Consider the following 20,371-nt stretch of genomic DNA (forward strand, 5'->3'; position numbering starts at 1 on the left):
AGCTAAGGCCGTAGTCCGACTAAGACGACAAGTTGCCGAGTTCCAGGATAAAAGTGGAGGAGAAAATCGATTTATTGGCAGTGTCTGACTCCACCTCCGTAGGTGGCGCTGTATTTCTATACAAGCTAGCGCTTATTGAATTTCCTGTTTACATTTACGTCAGAGAAAAACAAATCACAACTGCTGTGGTTCTATGTTTCGTACCCGCTGTACATGTTAATCGTGATACAGATTAGATCGAGCATGACTCTTGTAAGTAAGATGACGATGACGTATGATTTCCGGCAACAGTACTGCAGTTTATACGTCGTCTCCTTCTACTTCCGGGTCAAAGTCTGGGGAGGAAATTGACAGAATGCCAAGTCTGACTCCAGTCCGATAAAGCGTATACATGCAGGAGTAATCGGACTATGAATCGCATTATCTACGTATGTTAGTCCGACTAAGACTAGCTCAATTTTAGTCAATTATTTAGTCAATTAGCCAAATTATTGTCTTAGTTTGACTAAAATCTGTCTTTTAACATGTATGTAAAGTGTTTGGAAGAAATAAAAGTGTTCCAGATACTTTTACTTACGTTTACTTAAAATTTGGCTATAAAGTTGTGTGGGTTTGGGTTCGATTTCAAGTGGAAAAAAATGAGAGATATAGTCAAACAAAAATGTAAATGATATGAAAATTGCTGGTTAAAAATCTCTCTTTGTTTATTTGATAGAAATGTGATGCTAATGTCAAATGATGCAGCGTTTCCATCCCTTTGGGGGATTTTTAATTTGTGCAAGAATTACTGTTTTGAACTTGGGAAAAGGAGCCCCCAACAATAAGAAATACTCTTAACCATATCATACAACTATTGATATTACTTCAGGGTTAATTTACTGTGTATGTAGAGAAACCCAGAATGAACCCACAACCTTGACTCCATCTGCAGATATTCAGTGAATAATTGTGTGAGAACAACTCTTGTGCTGATATTATATTCCTTTCACGCTGCATGTAATGTCAAGGACCGTCCAACAGTGTTTGGTTGCCGTGGAAATGCTCTCCACCATCTACAACAAAGGGGTGATACAACTCATTAAATAGATGCAATTGTGTGCAACAAGTTCATTATCAGGGCTGTGTGATACAAAAGCTGAAATATACCGTTTACATTATTGTGTCACAAATGACTAACTTTTAACATCAATATTTTCCATCATCTGGACAGTGCTTTGTGCTCTTCCATACAACGGGCCGATGGTTTGGGCATTTTTGTAGTGTCCTTGGACAAGAACATTCAGTGTGTGAATGGATGATTGACAAATGCTGTATGGGAGTATGTATGAATGGGTGAGTGTGACCTCATATGTAAAGAGCTCTCCGGGGTGTTCAAAACTAGAAAAAAATAATCATTTTAATATAATCATAGTTTTTTCGTGTTGGACGCGGATGCAGTATGGACACAAGGACGTGACTTGAAAAGAAAAAAAAGAAAAAAATCTGAGGTCGCAGTGGCCCGTTCATCCTCTGATAAAAATCCTCACCAACACAATCGTGTTGGTTTAGGATTTTCTTCAGAGATTACCAAGTGACACGACATGTGTGAAAGTATCCTGAAGATGGAAGAAAGCAACGTAAAGCTTCAACCTTCCCTCCCTCGTCCCTTCATCCCCTCATCGAGCAACTTTTGACAGCAGCTTTAACCTCTAAAAAGAGATGTGACCACAATTTACACAGTGCAGAATTAGTCTGAGTAACTACTGTCTATCTAAACTTATCTGGACACAGTCATATGACAACGATGACGTCACCTTCCTTTTCTTTCATTCTAATTATGAATGAAAGATGAGGTGTGTCATGTGACCGTTTCATGAGGAATCAATGCTATGTTGTTGCCTCAGAGTAGTTATTTTCTGATGTGTCTTTACAGAATGTGCCCTTTAACTCTCACTGGCAACATCACAGGAGGGCAGAGGCACCGCACACACACACACACACACACACACACACACACACACAACCTCTGGACCTCCCCTTCTTCCTTGCAGTTATAGGGCACATCAGTGGCCCAGGACTGTAGCTCACAGCACACACACACACACACACACACAGACACTTGCAGAGGCACAGCAGACAAGACAGCACAGCATGCATGACACACACACACACACACACACACACACACACACACACACACACACACACAAACACACACACAAACAGCCAAAACAGGAGGGTCAAAGTCTGGCTCTTGACTGTGAAACACTCAAACACTATGACCACAGCGCACACAGACACACACACACACACACACACAAACGAATCGTCCCTAGAACCTCTACTTCTTTAAAACGCACAACTTCTGCCTCAGAGGGGGTTTTCTCTTGCTCACCCACAACAGACCTCATGACCTGTTTCCATCGCGTCTCACAACACAGTTTGAAGAAGAGCGTCATTTTTCTTCCCACATTCTTTTCTCTATCCTTTGACCTGATATATCCACGTTGCATACAAACGACTTTAGGGTTCAGGAGAACCTTCATTTCAAAGGTCTATTCCACACACACTGTATGTGTTTACATGTGTAAAGACTTGGCGTAATGAAGCGGCCTCTCCTTTTGTCTTGCAACGTGAGCGACAGAGACAGAATTGTAATTATGAGTGGAAGTTTTCAGAGGTTATATTTTAAAACAAAACTGCGCACACCACCACTTCTTTCTTTTTAATTAACCACATACTGTATGTGTAACCCACTTCTAAGATTTACATAGAAAGAGACTGGCTTCAGGCTGAGAGTGTCAGAGTGGGAATGTAAGGTAAGCTGGATTACACACGGATCCAATAAGTAACGTGTGAATGAAATGGAAACACATTTGGTTTTAGTTGTTAAATCGTGGCTTTGTGTGAAACCCTGATGCGTGCGGTGTATCTCCTGGTCTTTGTCTCATACATGTCGATATTCCACTACATGGAGACCTCCTTTTCTAACCAACTACCCATCTATTTCCTCTGACCTGCTGCACCTCCACTGCCTCCATCCACATTATTAGCGGCCTCTTCCACACCCGAACACACACACACACACACAGATTCCCTCTGTTTTTTGTGGGCTCTCCCTTTGTTCATCTCTCCATTGCATTTCCAAACCAGCCTGTTGCTAGGATACATATGGGTCCATTCAGTGAATGCTACCTGCCCCTTCCAGATCTCCTTTCCTCTACCTCCACCACCAAGATCTACATCCTCCTCCTTGTCCACTTAATCCAGCAGACACACACAGACACACACACACACACACACACACATTTTAAAGAAGTAGAGGTTTTAGGGACGATTCGTTTGTGTGTGTGTCATGTGCATCTGTATACACTGTGTGTCAGGTGTAGTGTGTGTACACGCACACACACTACACCTGACACACAGTGTATACAGATGCACATGCAGTAACTCTCAAACTTCTACCTCTTTATCCTCCACATGAGGGTTGCATGTTTTTGGACTGTGGGATGAAGCCGGAGAACCCGGAGAAAACCCACGCACACACGGGGAGAACGCGCAAACTCCATGCAGAAAGGCCCTTGTTCTGACCGGGTTGCAAACCCTGGTCTTCTTGCTGCAAAGGCAAGAGCACTAACCACTACACCAACCGCACACTATGATGTTAAACAAAAATAAAAGCTTGACTTAAAAGATCAGACCACAGGAAACAAAGCAGGGAGACTGAATGTCAGTCCATGCAATAACATCACTGACACGTCTAGGGTTGGGTCAGGTTAACATTATCATGTTAGTTTGAAGATGTGGTAGAGATATGTAACTAGATATTTAACTACATAACTTAAAAAATGTTATGAAGTGCACTTATGACAACGATTCCAACAAGATAACTAAATATGTCAAAAGTACTGGAGAGCTGTTGCTGCTGCTTCAGTTACTGTGTGTGAGTAATATTTAACATTCATCATTTCAGTAACATTCAAGATGATAAACTATGTTAAATAATGTACATTTCACAATGAAACAAGCCCAGGAGTGCGTGGCTCGCCCTGTTGCCTCGCAGCATGAAGGTCACTGGTTTGTTTCTTGTTGCCCTGTTTTTCCACTCTTCACTCTTTTTACCCCGTCCTCCACTGTTTCACCCGTGCCACACTTTCATTTTGGATTCTGCCGTTTAGTTTGCTGTTTTTCCTTATTTTGTGTGTGTGTGTGTGTGTGTGTGTGTGTGTTTTGAGCGCCGCATTTGGATCGTCGTTCTTACTAAATTAATAATTAATCGTAGTGGTTTCTGTAGTTTTCTCATCTGTGGTTGTGCTCTGTTTGGGGAAAGTCTATTGGAGAAGCAACATGAAAACACATTCTCTCGTAAATGCAGATGATTTAATGTGATGAACGCTTCTGTAACATCCTTCTACCTGAAAGGTCTTGTGACATTCATTCCACCTTTATAACTATAGAGTGTGCGCAGTATTATTAGAATGTCCACAGCAGCTTGTCAGGGAGGTGAAAACAAATAGTTTTGTGCGGTTGTTTGTCTTTTAAAGAAAATAAATGTCATCCTCGACAGTGAACGCTGCCTGGGCCATCATTAACCATATTTCCTTCTTCACACATAAATAAGTGACGTTATTTTGGTTCAGAAATGTCCCACACTGTGTATCTGTGGTCTGTAGAAATCCAGAGGATCCTGAACAGGATACCCGAAAATAATAATAATTACTATTATTATTTCATCATCAATTATTTTTCAACTTGTCATTTAATAACAGGACATAGTTTGTACTTGGTCACAATCATGCAGCACTAACCCTGAGGCATGTTCTATCTCCAAAAGAACATCATGTCAGTTTTGTAAATGATTTCAAAATGTGAAGGAAAATAAACGATGTATGAGTGGACACCAATGTGACTGACACCTGGTGTAGTCCCAACAGGTGCCTGGTTGGTGGTGCAAAACCTCAACATGGCACCGGCTAAATGACCAAACTCAAGGCTTCAAAACGAGCACTGAGATTCTTATGAGTTAGTTGCCACTTGCTACAAGCACAAAAGGTACATTCATTCATTCATTCATTCATTCATTCATTCATTCATTCGTCTTCTACCACTTTATCCTCCACAATCTCAGCTGACATAGGGCGAAAGGCGAGGTATACTCTGGACAATTTGCCAGTCCATCACAGGGCCAACATAGAGACAAACAACCATCCATTCTCACATTCACACATACATATGTGCAATTTAGAGTGTCCAGTTTGCCTAATTTCTGAGATCTGGATGTTTTTGGATTGTGGGAGGAACCCGGAGAACCCGGAGAAAACCCACGCACACATGGGGAGAACATGAATACTCCATGCAGAAAGGCTCTTGTTCTGAAAAAAGTACAATAGTACCAAAATGTAAGTTAATCCAGTATAAAGACAGTTTGTAAAAGGTTGAAACTGTGCTTACTTTCCAAAAAAAGATATCAACAGCTAAATCCAACCATGCACTAACAGCACGTTTTTTTTTATTGTAAAGCATGATTTTACAACATTAAAAAAATCCTCCATCTCCAATGTGCAAAACTCTAGACGTCTTCATAGACCAAAGTCTGTCTGAGCTGAATAAATGAGGTGATTCAAGAGGCGGACTACAGGCTTGAGTAGTGGCATCAACACTCACTCACTCATACACAGGCAGAAGAGGCAGCGACTAAATGAACCGTGACACAGACCCGACACCTCTGCGCCACCGCCACTGCTCTTTCTCTGCCTTCACCCACCGTTCGCCGTGGCCTGCATCTCTCCTCTCTCTACAGCAGGATCCTATCACTGTGTCACACTCTCCATCTCTCCATCCATCATTTCTGCTCCGTCTCTCACTGAGATCACTATTCAAACACTTGTTAACAAATGCCGCCAGTCCTGCACCTCTACTACCTCTACTACATCTCCCCTCCTCTGTGCACAACAGGCTCGGCTTCATAATAAGTGCTGTCATGCATCATGACGGCGTCTCCAACTTGTGTCATCTGCATCACAAAGTGGTGACATGCAGTTGATTTCTTTGAACATCACTTCTTTTCTTTTTTTTTAAACTTGTGATAATGATGATTGTAATTAGGGTGACACTGACGACGCCGTTGATTATGAATGCTACAGACACACAATGCGCACGGACACACCCACAGATCCGAGGAGCTAATTATCCAGCGGTGTTGGCAGCAAGGCAGAGAGGGGTAATGTGGGAACGGAGGCAGAAGGAGGGGGGGAGGGGGGGCTACTCTGCGGGGAGACGTCCAGATAGGATGATGATGCTAGAGGGAGGCGGGATGTGTTTCGGAGGGGGAAGGTAGATGAACGAGGAGAAAGGAGGAGGAGGAGGAGAGAAGACACGATAATGAGAAGCCAGTTGTCCCACAAGACCATCTCCTGTACGCCCCCAAGCCCAGCCATGGCTAATCCAGCACGAAAACCAGCAGGAATATGTGCCCATCCCTCTATGAAACAGACAAAAAAAAAAACTATTTTTGCTTTCAACCATCAGCTGCAGCTCACATCATAATAACAGGACCTTGAGAGTGATTAAAACCAAAACACGACACATAAAAATGAGAATTAACTACGAAACCTTTATTTTCATTATTGTTATTTGAAGGGCTTCATGTTACAGACACTGAAGCTCTGGTTAAAAAATAAAACATCTGTTCAGTGGCATGAGAAAAAAAATAAACAGCAACAAAATAAACAGTAAACCACTGGGGGGGACTATTGCAGTGGCTTAGCTGTGACATTGTGAAAATGAGCCAACATGCACCAAAACTAAAATTGATAAGCGGCAGTTTGTTGAGTCAATATGAAGGTGTAGCAGAGCATCAGCAAACACAAAAGCAGTGAAAGTGGAACCAAAAGAGAGCATCAGTCACTCTAACCCTCAATATTAACTCATTAACAGATGGAGAACTCATTTATTTAAAGCAGAACAGTGTCAGAGAACATGCTGCAGGACTTTTAAATAAAGACACTTTCTAAAGCACATGACTGAATGACGGAAAATCAAGACAACTGAGGCAGCGTGTTAACCTACAGTTTGCTTTTAAACAACATCCAGGAAACTTCTGATTGCCCACAGGTGACCTTTATCTGGGATGGTGTGATTTGTAATCGTGCACGAATCTTCAGATCTGCCTTTCAGCCTATATTCTGAAATGTTATATTGTGGTATTTTAACACCAGAGCTAATCTGAGAAGTGGCTACAACATTTTCTTTGTCTAATTCCTCAGTGGACGACTGCCTCCATCAGCATCTGAACACATGAATGAAAAACACAAAAAGGAATGTTGCCAGTGCCAGAGTTCACTTCTATCCACCATCTTTGTTTTTCATGAAAACACTTGGTGACGAGACAAGTTGCCTGACATATTGGCGAGTATAAATGTCCATGTCCAAACAGCACTGCCTTGATTCCAACTGTTGCATGATGGGATTGCATTACACCAGTGACGGAAGCTCTATTGATCCTGCATTGTACCTTTGGTACTGCAGAAGTTTTCCTTCCTCCAGAGAAATTCCAGTAATCCACGTTACACTGGGATTCTTTGCCCCCGAAAACCACGAGGCAATGCCCCAAAACCAAAATAATGATTCTTTCCGATGGGATATTCTAGTTTTTAGGTTTTTTTACACACCATCTCCCAAAGCAGAGGCACAGAAAATCATTTTGGAGCTGTTCATAATCTCAGAGGACTGACTATGACTGACTGGTCTCATTAATTATGCCTGGTGGCTGCATGGTGCCTTTCAGGTGAGAGATGGCAGTGATGACAGGGAGGAGAAGGTCAGGAGAGGAGAGGGAGGAGGAGGAGCAGGTGGAAGAGGAGGAGGAGGATGGCACAGGAGGGAGAAAGGTGGAAATTGAAGTCTTGCAGTGTAATTAAGACTGGTGTTAATTTCTTTTCACCCTCGCTACGGCCAGAGGAGCCGCTCACCATGGCAACAGGAGAACACCAAGGAAGAGGAGCAGAGCCAACGGCCGTGTAAAATACATATACACCCTGTGTGTGTGTGTGTGTGCGTGTGTCGTACAAAATACCATCACTGTTCTGAACTAAAGGCAACTGACTGCAAAGACATGGATTTTTTCGATTTGTGTGGCATTTATATTCCATCTTTCACCTAAAAACTGTATCACTACCTTCATCAGCTACAACTCTCACACTGACGCAGCCTTCTGATAATTATCAGCAAACAGAAACACCACATTTCCAATTCAGGACAACAGCCGTCTGTCAGACGTCGGAAACTAACAGACCCACAGAGGATCGGCCCATGTTTTACTGAAGATAAACTTTATTGATAAACTATATTATGGAGTTGGTTTGCCTTCTTTAAAAAAGTGGGTCGAAACAAAACAAAACAAAACAAAAGTGCAGTTATCAGCAAAAACAATGAAGATACAATTAAATGATATCATCATCAGCCGCAGCAAACTTGTAACAATTCAAGTTAAAATGAGTCCAAGGTTTATTTCTGTTAATATAGTCAGGTTAAATATGAGTGGCTGAGTTCAGACTCAGTGTGTGAAAAGACTCTGAGCTGTTGTTAGTGTTAAATCTTGGAAGGCATGGCAACCGTCTAAATTCAGCTCCAGCAATTAAGACATTGAGCACCATCTGTGGAAATAACCACGTTCTTGGTTGTTGTTTTTTTTCTTTCCTATCAAAACCAATTAAGGAAAAAAAAAACTTTTTGTTGTTCCACTTAAAAGTTTTAATTTCATTTGTCAGCAGGTGTCAGAGACTTAACCGCAGTGTTAGCGCACCCCCGTGTTTGTCCACTTTAACCATGTGTGAGTGAAAGCACAAAGCAGGTGGTGAAGTTGAGAGACTTCTAGTGTGTGTGTGTGCGTGTGTGTGTGTGTAAGAGAGGCGGGCTCATCAGTGACTTGAATTCATTTTCTAACTTTCATATGTCAGTGAGGCTTCATGAAACAATAGAAGACGATCAGGCAGAACTGGAGACGGAGAGAAAATGTAAAATAAATGGTATAATCTATTTTGAGATAATGAAACTGATTAAAGCAAACTAAGATTGTCACATAGAGGGGAAAAAAATACTTCTTACCATCATCAGTGAAGGCTCCATACAAGAGAAAGAGAGGGAAGGAGGCGCCAGTAACATGGGTGAAAATCAGAATTTGGACACTCTGCAGGACTGGTCAAAAAAACAATACCAGTACACTTCCTATGAATGATGGCATACAATATTCAGTATCGGCATTGATACCATCCAAAATATACACACTACTACATAAATGCTTCTCTGAGTACTATCTATTAAGAGCCAAATGTGCCATGTGACCAGAATGTGAGTGAGTAATGTCTGCCACACTGCTGTGATCATATCTGCTGCGTAAAAGACTGATATCAGTACGGGTCGATACTCAAGGCTCTGATATCAGCGTTGAATGTGAAAGATTGGCATGAAGTAGAAATCCCTAACAATAACAAAGCTTGTAAAGCGTCTCATGATGGCTTTATTAACAAAATGTGCCAAAAAGACTACGCTTTGCAGGCTTTTGTGGTTTGTTTTTGTGAATGTGAAAATGCAATCACTGATTAACCAAAGAGAAGAAAGGACACTTGTTGCAGTGTATGTGCAGGACACTATCAGGACTCTTCCACAAAGAAGAAATCATCTTCCACGACCACTCCAGGTCACATCAAGTTAACTAGTTTCTGTTTGCTGTAGCTCGTCTTCTCTGGAGGGTTAACAGTGAATGGGTTTTGACTTGACACAAAGACAAATCAAAATAAAATGAATAAAGGACCGTGTGCCTTCACTTTAAATCTAACACAAGCAGCAGACAAGAGGCTGTAACTAAAGCACCTATTCCACTGATTAAGAAACTCACCAACAGCCCATAACATCTGGGTTTATTGGGAATGAATACAGTATTTACACGTATAACAAACACATCCCATTCTCACTGGTAAAAAAATAAATAAACTTTAAAAAAAACAGTTTAATCCTGTAATAATTTGCCATTGAGTTTGAACATCAGTACAAAGTAAAAGCTACAGAATAGTACAACCTGTAACATCACCACTGAGCCCCATGTGTTGTTTTGTGATCAGGTTAAGAACAACCACCTGTGTGGTAATGGGAATATTTATTTCATCGCCCCTGTTTCGTGGGATCATCCAGGTGATGTAGAAAGTGAGAGACAGAGTTGACGATAAGGACAGTGGACGGTAGATAATGTGCCAGAAGGAGGGAGAATAAGCTAATTAATCCAGCAGGCATTAGTGTTTTCAGTTTCTACTCTTCATTCTGCCCAAACCTCTATCTGCTGTCAATGGGACCACAGATTACCACAGATTCCATTTTTACATCTCTATTGTTTCCCAGCAGTTTGTCCGCTGCTTCACCCTAGATCTGGCCCTCACATGACCTCTGCTCTGGTACAGACCAACAGTGGTACACACACACACACACATACAGGCATATGACAGGTTAGGGTCAAAAGCAGGGTAGGACACACACACACACACACACAAAGAGAGAGTCTTACCAATCTCTGTCAAATTAGGGATTTTATAATGACAGAATAAGAGGCTCTTTGACATTGCAGGGATCTAATAGGAGGGGCCGCCCCAATTAAGCTGGTGCTCCTTCAACAGACACTCACACTGCTGAAACCCCAGATGTACAGGACAGCGCTCTTATCAACAGAAAGGGTAATTCTGTGTGTGTGTGTGTGTGTGTGTGTGTGTGAGAGGAGCAGAGCAGAGCAGAGCAGAGAGGAGCAGAGAGGAGCAGAGAGGAGCAGAGAGGAGCAGAGAGGCCACTCTTCATCTTTGCTCCTGCTCTCATGATTCCATACTGTGTCAAATTGTTTCTGCTGCAGCTAACAGCGGACACACACACACACACACACACACACACACACACACACACACACACACACGTTTACACAATCCTTTCAAAAAGCACTTTACAGTGACTTCTATTCATTTCAACAGCCTAACCTCAACCTAAGCACAGTTCAAATATTAGCCCTAAACTTAACCAATTCCTCAGATATGAGGTTCCAACTCATGAGGACAAGGTTTTGGTCTACGGGTCCTGACAAGGCCAGTGTTTATGCAAGAAAGAGGTAACAAATACAAGCATGCGTGCGCACACACACAGGGTATTGATTCATCCATCTGTTTACCTAAAACATACCATTTCCCATCCCACTGTGGTGCTGATAATAGCGCGGACAAGCCTGGTTTATTGGAGTCATTTCCATGTCAACACAGCTCTGTGTATCAGCTCTATCTGATTCTCCCTGAATGAGGCAGCAGCAGCAGCAGCAGCAGCAGCAGCAGCAGCAGCAGCAGCAGCAGCAGCAGCAGCAGCAGCAGCAGCAGCAGCAGCAGCAGCAGCAGCAGCAGCAGCCCTCGTCTGAGGACATCACAGGCTGCAGTCCACCCATTTGGATAAACTAATCATAAAAGGGGCAGTGGGGAAATATAATGAGCAGCAATGTTGGGGGTCTTTAAAATAATGACCTGGCAGCAGTGATGGTGAAGAGACACAGAGGAACTAACGCTGCTGCAAACTTTGTGTAAAGTGCAAGGAACTGCAATGCAGCAACAGCTGTCACACAAAATGTGTGGTGTGCGTTCCAACTACAGCTCGACCAGTTTACCAGCTGGTAACATCATTGATAGGAGTCTTTCACAGACATCATTACAAAAGTGAGGGCAAACAATGCTGACAAACACTGTTGGACCTGGTATCGTTATTTGATACTTACAACAACAAAAAAATGTACAAAACATGTTTTTTTGTTTACATTTACCATAAATAACTATTTCTAAATCTTTAATCTGTGTATTTGGTTGTATTTGTGCTTTATTTTTATTTATGGTTGTAAATAAGTCTTGTCAAATGAATTCTGAAGTTGCTAAAAATCTTATAATAAAAATGATATGTCATCATGGGCCTTCTGACTTTCTTTACACCACATGATCCTTGAGGCGATACTGGCAGGTTAACGACAGCATCAGGTGCAGCAGGTACATGTCTAGCACCAGAGAAAACATTGCGTCATGTGGAAAAGGGTGATTTTTGTTTAACATTTGTATGTTTCATCTCTCGCTTAACTGAACTGAACTGAACTGAACTGAGACAGTCGCTGGAAATGAGCCCAGAAATTCATTGTTTCATCCATGAAAAGTCTGATATGTTCTATATTTTTTTTGTTAAAGTCGCGTTGACATGGCTCTAGGCCTTCCACATTTTTTTTACATATTTCCATTACAACGAGCTGTGAGGGGGAGGGTCCGGAACATAACTTGACTGGATGGGAATCAATGAATTCTTCTAAGTACAAGATGAGTTATCGTCATCACAAGTAGGGTTTTATACCGATATCACAAACTCGATAATACAGTCCTTTTAGACCATTTATGACCAACAAAACTGTTAACAACACAGTTTGTGAGGAGTCATTTCAAAGACACAATTCTCCAACTGTGTAACAAATAATGTTCTCCCAAAAAGAAGAAATAAACAGCCCTAACATGACTCAGCTAAAATGTCCAATTCAGTGATTCTGACCAGTGTTAGACCGATACTGATACTGATTCCCATCCCCGAATTGGAAGAGAGATTGTGAGCCAATGACCTCAAATTTTCATAGAAACACTTCTTCCAAGTCTATTTGTTACCTTCCCTCGTCTTCCAAGGAGTGTGGAAGCTATTATAGCTGCAAAAGTGGGACCAACTCTATATTAAAGTACTGTTTTTGAATACGTCACCACAGTCCCTGGTGGTGTAATGGGCCTGAATACTTCTGTCAGAACAAGTCTGATGGAAAATGCATCCCAAACTCTTAACAAGAGAAATCTGCATTTGTCCACATTCAAGGGCCAGTTGTTTCACAAAAACAAAGACTTTTGAACAGCCAATGCTTTTGTTGTCATTGGTGTATTTGCTCCATAAATCCTGAATGGGAATCGTTATAGTCTCCATGATTCAGATGTTAAATCCAGTCCCCACCTCCTCATGCATCCGTATGTGGGTGGCATTTGATATAGACTCAAAACTGCTGCTTCATTTTCACTTCCTTATTCAGTCTAACATTCTGTTCATGTTGGCAGTTTTCTCTGCAGAAAAAAAAGCGGTATTTTGTACCAACTAGTCACGAGGAACTATTATTCACATTGACAATAAAACAGCAGTCTGTGCCAAAGAGTTCTTGTGTCGTTACTTCTCTCGTGACTTTGTCTTCGATTCCTTTGGTTGTCTGGAAAACCCTAACTGGCTCAGCTGGAAAACAGCTGAAGATGAGCGCAAGAAAAAACATACTTAAATTTCCGCTCAAATAGGAAATGTGGTCAGCGATTCAAATGTCAAGCAGCAGATAAAGACTTAGGTTAGGTTTTTTTCCCCTCACACAACAAACTGGTAAACTCTTTGTCTTTCTGCTTCAGACTGATCAACTCTAACTACAGCTCTGCCTGAAGTCACTGAAGAGGGGGAAGCGGTCATTACATGTCCTCAACACCAGTGTCTAGATACCAACTATTATTAGGCCCAAGGAAACGACTCAGCGTTTCCTTCTTCAGCTGGAGACTAAAACTTCATTTACACGACATTAACTCTGATGAGTTAACATGAACACATCAGATAAGGCTGAAAAAAAAAAACAAGGCTGTTTACATGTTGGCTTCTCAGCATGGCTGTTACCATGGTAACCAACATCCAATTTAGTATTGAATTAGGGCTGCACGATTCCGGAAAAAACTTGAATCACTTCTTTCTTTCTTTTTTTTGCTTAGAATTGAGATCACGATTCTCTGGCTTTTCACAAATCAAAATGTTTATTGCTCTCATGAACAAAAGATAAGAAACATTCAATTAAAGTGTCTGAACATGGCTTAAGTGACATATGGCCTGTTTCCACTAGCTCGACGTGCCTCAACACGGCACGGCACAGTTATTTTGCTTTTCTTGTAGTGGCAGTACCTGGTACCTTTTTAGTACCTGCTACTTTTTTTTAGTAGAGAGGCACAAGAATCAAAACCGAACAATGCCGAAGTGGAGATCAGTTAAAAAGACTAAACAATCCAGAAAACCTGAGTTAATCTGCAAGATTTGGCAAGAAAATGTCTAAAATCTCCATCCATTTTGTATTTATTTTCTCCTTAGCACACACTTTCTCCGATGCTCTGTGCCGCACTCGCGCAGCGCCGCTGCTTTTAAACCCTCAACTGCAGAAAAAACACCGTGTGACATTTCACAACATCAAAATCAACAAACAAAATCAATGAATATTTTAAAAAGTCCAGGGTGAACGCTGCCTCACACCCAAAATCACCTGTGATTAGCTCCAATAACGTTTCAGATGCTACAGTTGGGACAGAATAACACGCAACTCTACGATATAACCAGCAGCACAGCAAATACGAGTGTGATCACAACTGCTTATTGTCTGACTCTAAAAATAAAGACAGGATCAAAATTCAACTCCTAGACACAGGTTAGGAGGTTGTGTGTAAAACAGACAAGGAGTAATGAATGCAGACACCAAGGGAGAAATCAGCAGCCGTTCTTTTTCACTGTACCTCATTAATATTTCACGTCAGGCCTCTGATTAGCCCCATCATTTCTGATTACCTGCATACTGTTGTGTGTCTCTGGTGTGTGTTTTACTGTTATTTCCAATCAATTCTGGGCTGTAACTGCAGCGCAATCCAAGGACTACAGGAGAGTGATCGTTCCGACAGTATTTGTGATGCTCTTGTGTCTGCGGGTCTTTCATCTGTTAAAGCGTGCCAGAGCTCAGGGAGACTAGCTGAGCTGAGTCGATGTCTGTATATAAACACATTCGAGAGCCTGATGGGCTGTTGCTGCAGTCGGATCATAGCCCTCTCAGCATGACACAGGTGGGAAGAAAGCAGGATGCTCATTTAAGCCACAAACATGGCATTAACATCCAGGGCTTGTGTTTCTAACCTCACTCAACAGGTCAACAGGTAGGAGAGCACACACACACACACACACACACAAGACCGGAGGTACAATGACACGACACCATGTGACGCACTCCTACACTGAACTGCTGTTGCTGTCACATGCCATCATCTGATCCTGTGTGGCTGAGGCCACTGAAGAGCATGACTGAGATAACTCAAGCAATACCGATGTAATACAGTATATTTTTTGGGGTGAAAATGTACTCTTTTACACAAGCGTCTGAAAGATATGGAACAATGCATCAAGGGATATTGTTATGCAGACATACTCATTTCCTGAAATCTCTCCAACAAAAGGTGCAGAGTGCGCATTTAGCACCACACAGACAATAATAATTCAAGCAGGAATATACCAGGCATTTCCTTAAAAACACCTCCGATAAAAGTCATTTCCATTCCCATATACATACAAGTACTGTTATCAAATAATAACTGAGGGTGCAGCCCGATCAAACCCATACTGTTATTTCCCAAATAATTGTCCGGGGTAAATATGGGACAAAACAAATTTAGCAGCTCAAAGAAGACTGGAAATGACAAGAAGAACTAGTTTTAACCTTGTTACTCCTCTTCAGACCACCATTTCATGGAAGTAACAACGAGCTACACTCTTTGACTTCAGGCTGTCTTAGGGGAAAACGTACAGAAATGTATAAAAAATCTCTTGTGAATTGAACGCAACAAACATTACACCGACTCTGCTCTAATATACTTACTAGCCCTATAGTTCACCACTTGCTCATCACACGTGTACCCTTAGAAATAGAACATATTCAAGAAAAAGACATATTCCTTTTCTCTCTCCCCTCAGATACTAATCCGACTCAGCAGATCTGCACAGAGTAAGAGGGAGGAGAGAGATTTATTCAAGATCAACTCTGCTTGCGGATTCCAGGGGTTGTGCAACACTTGTGATGTTAATCTAAATATGAAATGATATGGGACATCTTGAAATTAGCCGGTGGTAACCATGCCAACCATCACCTGAAACCTCTGCCATCTCCACAGCAATCCCGCACGATAACAACCTGCAAAGCCATTCAAACAGCCCGACTCGAGCAAATACAGAAATCATTATAGCCGAGCTTTTCCACAGCGCCGCCTTCAAAATCCATTTGAAATTACAAATACAGTAGAGAAAGACTGTGTTACACAAAAAAAACCCTTTTTATTCCTTTACTGTCAACAAGTGGTTCCTGCTCCAAAATACAGAGGCAGGGGTGCTTTTAACCACTCACACGAGAAATCAAGTGTTTTTTTTTTGGGTTGTTGTTTTTTAAACTCTGTCCCTCCCTGTAACACGTCTTTACCAGGCCACATCCTTGAGACACAAAGACAAAGCAGCAGTCCTGATGTGGGGCCAAACGTGCAGAATACTAACCAGACAAACCACATGCAGATATGGTCCTCCTCAGCCTTGTCAGCCAGAAACAAGAGCATACAAGACGACTGAGTGAGTGCACACGGAGCAACAGGTGTGCTATATTTAGAAGTGTGTCACTAGGTAACCCTCCCAAATCAAATAAACTCAAATAAACTTCAATCATTTTTTTCTGTGCTGTACAGAAATGGAAAATAAACTGATCATGATAAACAACAGACGGTGAGAGAAAATGGGTAACAATAACTTTTTGGCTGCCATCAGCGATACTTTTTTTTTTCTCATTATAAAATGTCATTACAAACAGTAGCAACGTGCAAAAACGACAACAAGCCGCTCCATGTTTACTTGGTATGATATACTATGCCTCAATGGGGCAACACGCAGGAACACATCAATCTGAGAACACAGTTCTGTACATGACAAGTGTTGCTGGAGGTTGAGCGGTTTCCTTTCACCGTCGCACTGTCGATGTAAGTGAAGCTGTGCCATAAAACCTATAGTATGAACCACTTGAGCTGCAGAATGGCCAAGATTGTTCTTCAACAATGCAACACCACTGAATTCACATGTGGGTTATGGATGGCTCTTGCACACGTTTTCACTCCCACAAGCTCGGTGTGCCACCAAAAACACCTTTGGTGAGATTTTCCTCGCTTAAAGAACAGAATAAAAATCCAAATCACACATTTTGGGACTGAGATCATGACCAAACAGACACCAGAACCAAACATTCTTGAAACTTGGGTCACAAGCTGCACTTAAACTTACTGAAATGGCATCACGCTTAACAGAGTTAGTTAGTACTAAAGCCAAAACATATCTAGATTGTAAAACAAAAGTGAAGATCTGTAAATAAATCTGCAGCAATTTAAATCAAATAGAGAATAGGTTTTCTCTGGGTTCCCCTGTTTCCTCCCACAGTCTAAAAACAAGCAGATTTGGGGATTAGGCAAATTGAACGCTCTAAATTGACTGGAGGTGAGAGTGGATAGTTGTTTGTCTCTATGTGGCCCTGCACTCTGCCTTTTGCCCTCCGGAGGGTCAGCTGGGATTGGCACCAGCACCCCCCCATGACCCTCACGTGGAGGACAAAGCAGTTAGAAGATGGCCGGTGGGACGGTCAAACCCAGGTCAAGGGTCATGACTGGACTGACGGCAGGACAAAAGTGTGAGACGGACAAACTGGACACAACCATTAACCATCAAGATGACGTGACTTGACAAACAACCGACAGACCGAAATATGAATCAAGCAGCAAGTAACAACAGCACGGTATGTTTCTCTTCACAACTTCAGAATATTAACATTTTTATTCCTTTAGCTAAATTTAACTCTGAATTACTGTCGTTGTGTGTTCATTTCTTTAGCAATCATTAGTACATTTTATTATAAGTCGACGCCTAATTATGTGTAAGTAATAAAAATGTTTGGTTTTTTTTACCAATATAACAAAAAGATCTGATTTTTCAGCTTCTTGATGGTAAATATTCTCTGGTTCCTTTGCTCCTGGAACTCAGAGGAGGTTTGGCGTGTGGACAAAACAAGATGTTGTGTGAGGTTTGGGAAACCCTGAGTGAATTCTCACCTCAAAATAAATAAATGAATGAATGATCCATCAGGTGCAGCTCTGTGTGAGTAAATGTCTGTGCTTGTTCACTCAGCTGGGACACAAACCACCAGCAGGCTCTGCTCTGCTCTGCTCTGTGCTGCAGGAACAGGTGGTTGATGCAGACATGACACTGAGGCAGAGAAAGTTGTGTTGTACCGCTCCAGGCTACACACACACACACACACACACACACACACACACACACACACACACAGGTAATAGTGTAGCCCAACAGTGCACATAGAAAGCGGGACACGCGCGCGTGCGCGCGCACACACACACACAGCTCAGAGTGAAAGAGGAAGGGGGACTAACCGTCGCTTTGATGGGGACGTAGAGCACCGGTCTGTCCGGGGAGCCGTTCTTGCCGTCGGGGACAGTCTTGACCTGGAAGCCCTTGGACTTGACCCAGAATTTGAATTTGGCATTGGTGTGGTTGCTGTTGCTCTTGTCGTGCACGAACACCCCGTTGCCCTTCTCCTCGTCCACCTGAAGCAGCGTCTGCAGGATTTTGTTGTACTTGCGCCGCGTCACGGTTTTGGTCTTCCCGGAGTCCCCGTACGTCCGCAGGCACCAGTCCTGAAATTCGCCGAACATCTCCGAAGCCGCTGGAGCCGCGCTGCCGCAGCTGCTGGGACTCCGGCTCCTCTGCTGCTGGTGTATGTTAGTGGTGGAGGTGGTCACCGTGTCCGCCACGCTGCTGGTCCTCTTCATGATAAAAAACCAAAACAACAAAAAACACTTAGTTGAAATAAACAAGGCAGAGCTCCCTTGGGCTCGGTTCGCGAACGTCGCCGGACTAACTGTGACGAACCCTCAGATTCACGGTAAAGCCAAGTCCGGACGTCTAATTTACTTCCATGTCTCAATAAATAAAAAACACCTTGCTACAAAGTCTCATTGGTTTTCGTAAATTAGCAGTGTGTGTCCCTCCTTCTCCTCCTCCTCCTCCTCCACCTCCTGCTCCTGCTGCTGCTGCTGCTTCCTCCTGCTGGTGCTGTTACGCACCAATGGAAATCTGCGACGAGACCGAAAGAGGAAAAGGATAAGGGATGCTGCCCAAACGGACGAGTGGAACTACAAACCCGCGGCTGTCTGACTGTGATTCCAGCAGACACAAAGAGTTTAGACCCGGGGCGTGTAGACTGGCAGGCGGACAAGGGGGTTTGGTGTACCGGACCGGCCGGGTGCTACAGATTGGAGCGGCGTGTCCTCTTCAGACACACCTGTTAGCAGCGTGAATCTGTCGGCCTGTCCCGTGGGGGACGTCTGTCACCGCCTCTCTTCTTCTACCACCTCCTCCTCCTCCTCCTCTGCGAGAAGAGAAGGAGGAATAGGCGAGCTCACTCCTGTCCTGTCCTGCTCTTCTAACGAGCTTCTGCTTTCTCCTGGTTCGTCTTTGTCGCCGCTGATGTGAAGCCAAAAGCGCACGGTTGACACAGAAACATAGGACACATTCAGGTTGATTTAAACGTTGTTAATCGTCTTTTTTTATAATAATTTAAAAAAAAAAAAACAGCGAATATCCGTTCTTTCCCTTGTTTTTTTCCTTTTTGTCACCCGTTCTTTCTCTTCCTCCTCCTCCTCCTCCTCCTCCTGGTCAGAGCTGATGGGAGTGAACCGGACACCTGTTTGAATCCTGTTGGTCTTCTCCTCAGAGCGCAGCGTCTCAGTAACTCCCACCACGACCTGGTTCAGAAGAAACGATGTGGCTCCTCCAGCAGCAAACACACACACACACACACACACACATATATATATACTGTATAATCTACTGCACGCACACACACACACACTAGCCCGGCCTGAGGGAACGGGACGTGCGCGCTGCAGCTCCACTTAAAAAAAGCAGGAAGTGTCCAGAAATGACTAAAACGCGTACACACAGTCCTGCTGTCACACACGTCAGAGAGGGAATAGACTAAAATTAATATTTCATTCATATATGGCAGATGATCTCAATATTTGCTTAATCTCTGTAAAGAATCCTTGATTAAAAACATATTTCCTCACATTTAAAATTTGATTTCATTCATTAGAATAATAAAATAATCTGTTGTATTTAGGTTAGTGGCATATTAATTAAAAAAAAAACATTTATTATCAGCTGTACTCTGAAGCCTTAGGACATAATAAATGTGGGCCATGCTACTTTTATGAACCTGAAAAGAGAACCGTGGATTTAAAGCATCTCATATTTTATAAATTATTTGGGATGAAGATAACCTGACTTTTATTTATTCATGGTTTAGTCTGGAATTCCAGTTTTGTTAGAAGTAGATAAATGAACATACTCTGAAATTAAAGTTTCAGGCAGACATAGGGGCATTAAAGGTGAAATACCATTTATTATGTGCCTTCTTATTTCAAGAATCCCTCATCCT

At 42.5% G+C, this 20,371-nt stretch overlaps 2 protein-coding genes across 5 annotated transcripts in view; one reads left to right on the forward strand and one right to left on the reverse strand.

Annotated features, from left to right (window-relative positions):
• LOC122777120 (nucleolar protein 4-like) overlaps positions 1 to 19,468 on the reverse strand; it is a 24,017-nt gene extending 4,549 nt beyond the window's left edge. Inside the window, exon 1 of the mRNA XM_044038129.1 lies at positions 18,303 to 19,468. Coding sequence (XP_043894064.1) covers positions 18,303 to 18,701 — 399 coding nt within the window. The 5' untranslated portion in view covers positions 18,702 to 19,468. The remainder of the gene's footprint in view (positions 1 to 18,302) is intronic.
• The window catches only part of samd11 (sterile alpha motif domain containing 11), a 1,171,052-nt gene that overhangs the window by 131,032 nt on the left and 1,019,649 nt on the right, over positions 1 to 20,371 (forward strand). The gene's annotated exons all lie outside the window — the stretch shown is intronic.

Source organism: Solea senegalensis, linkage group LG11 (assembly GCF_019176455.1).
Source record: "Solea senegalensis isolate Sse05_10M linkage group LG11, IFAPA_SoseM_1, whole genome shotgun sequence".
Classification (NCBI taxonomy): domain Eukaryota; kingdom Metazoa; phylum Chordata; class Actinopteri; order Pleuronectiformes; family Soleidae; genus Solea; species Solea senegalensis.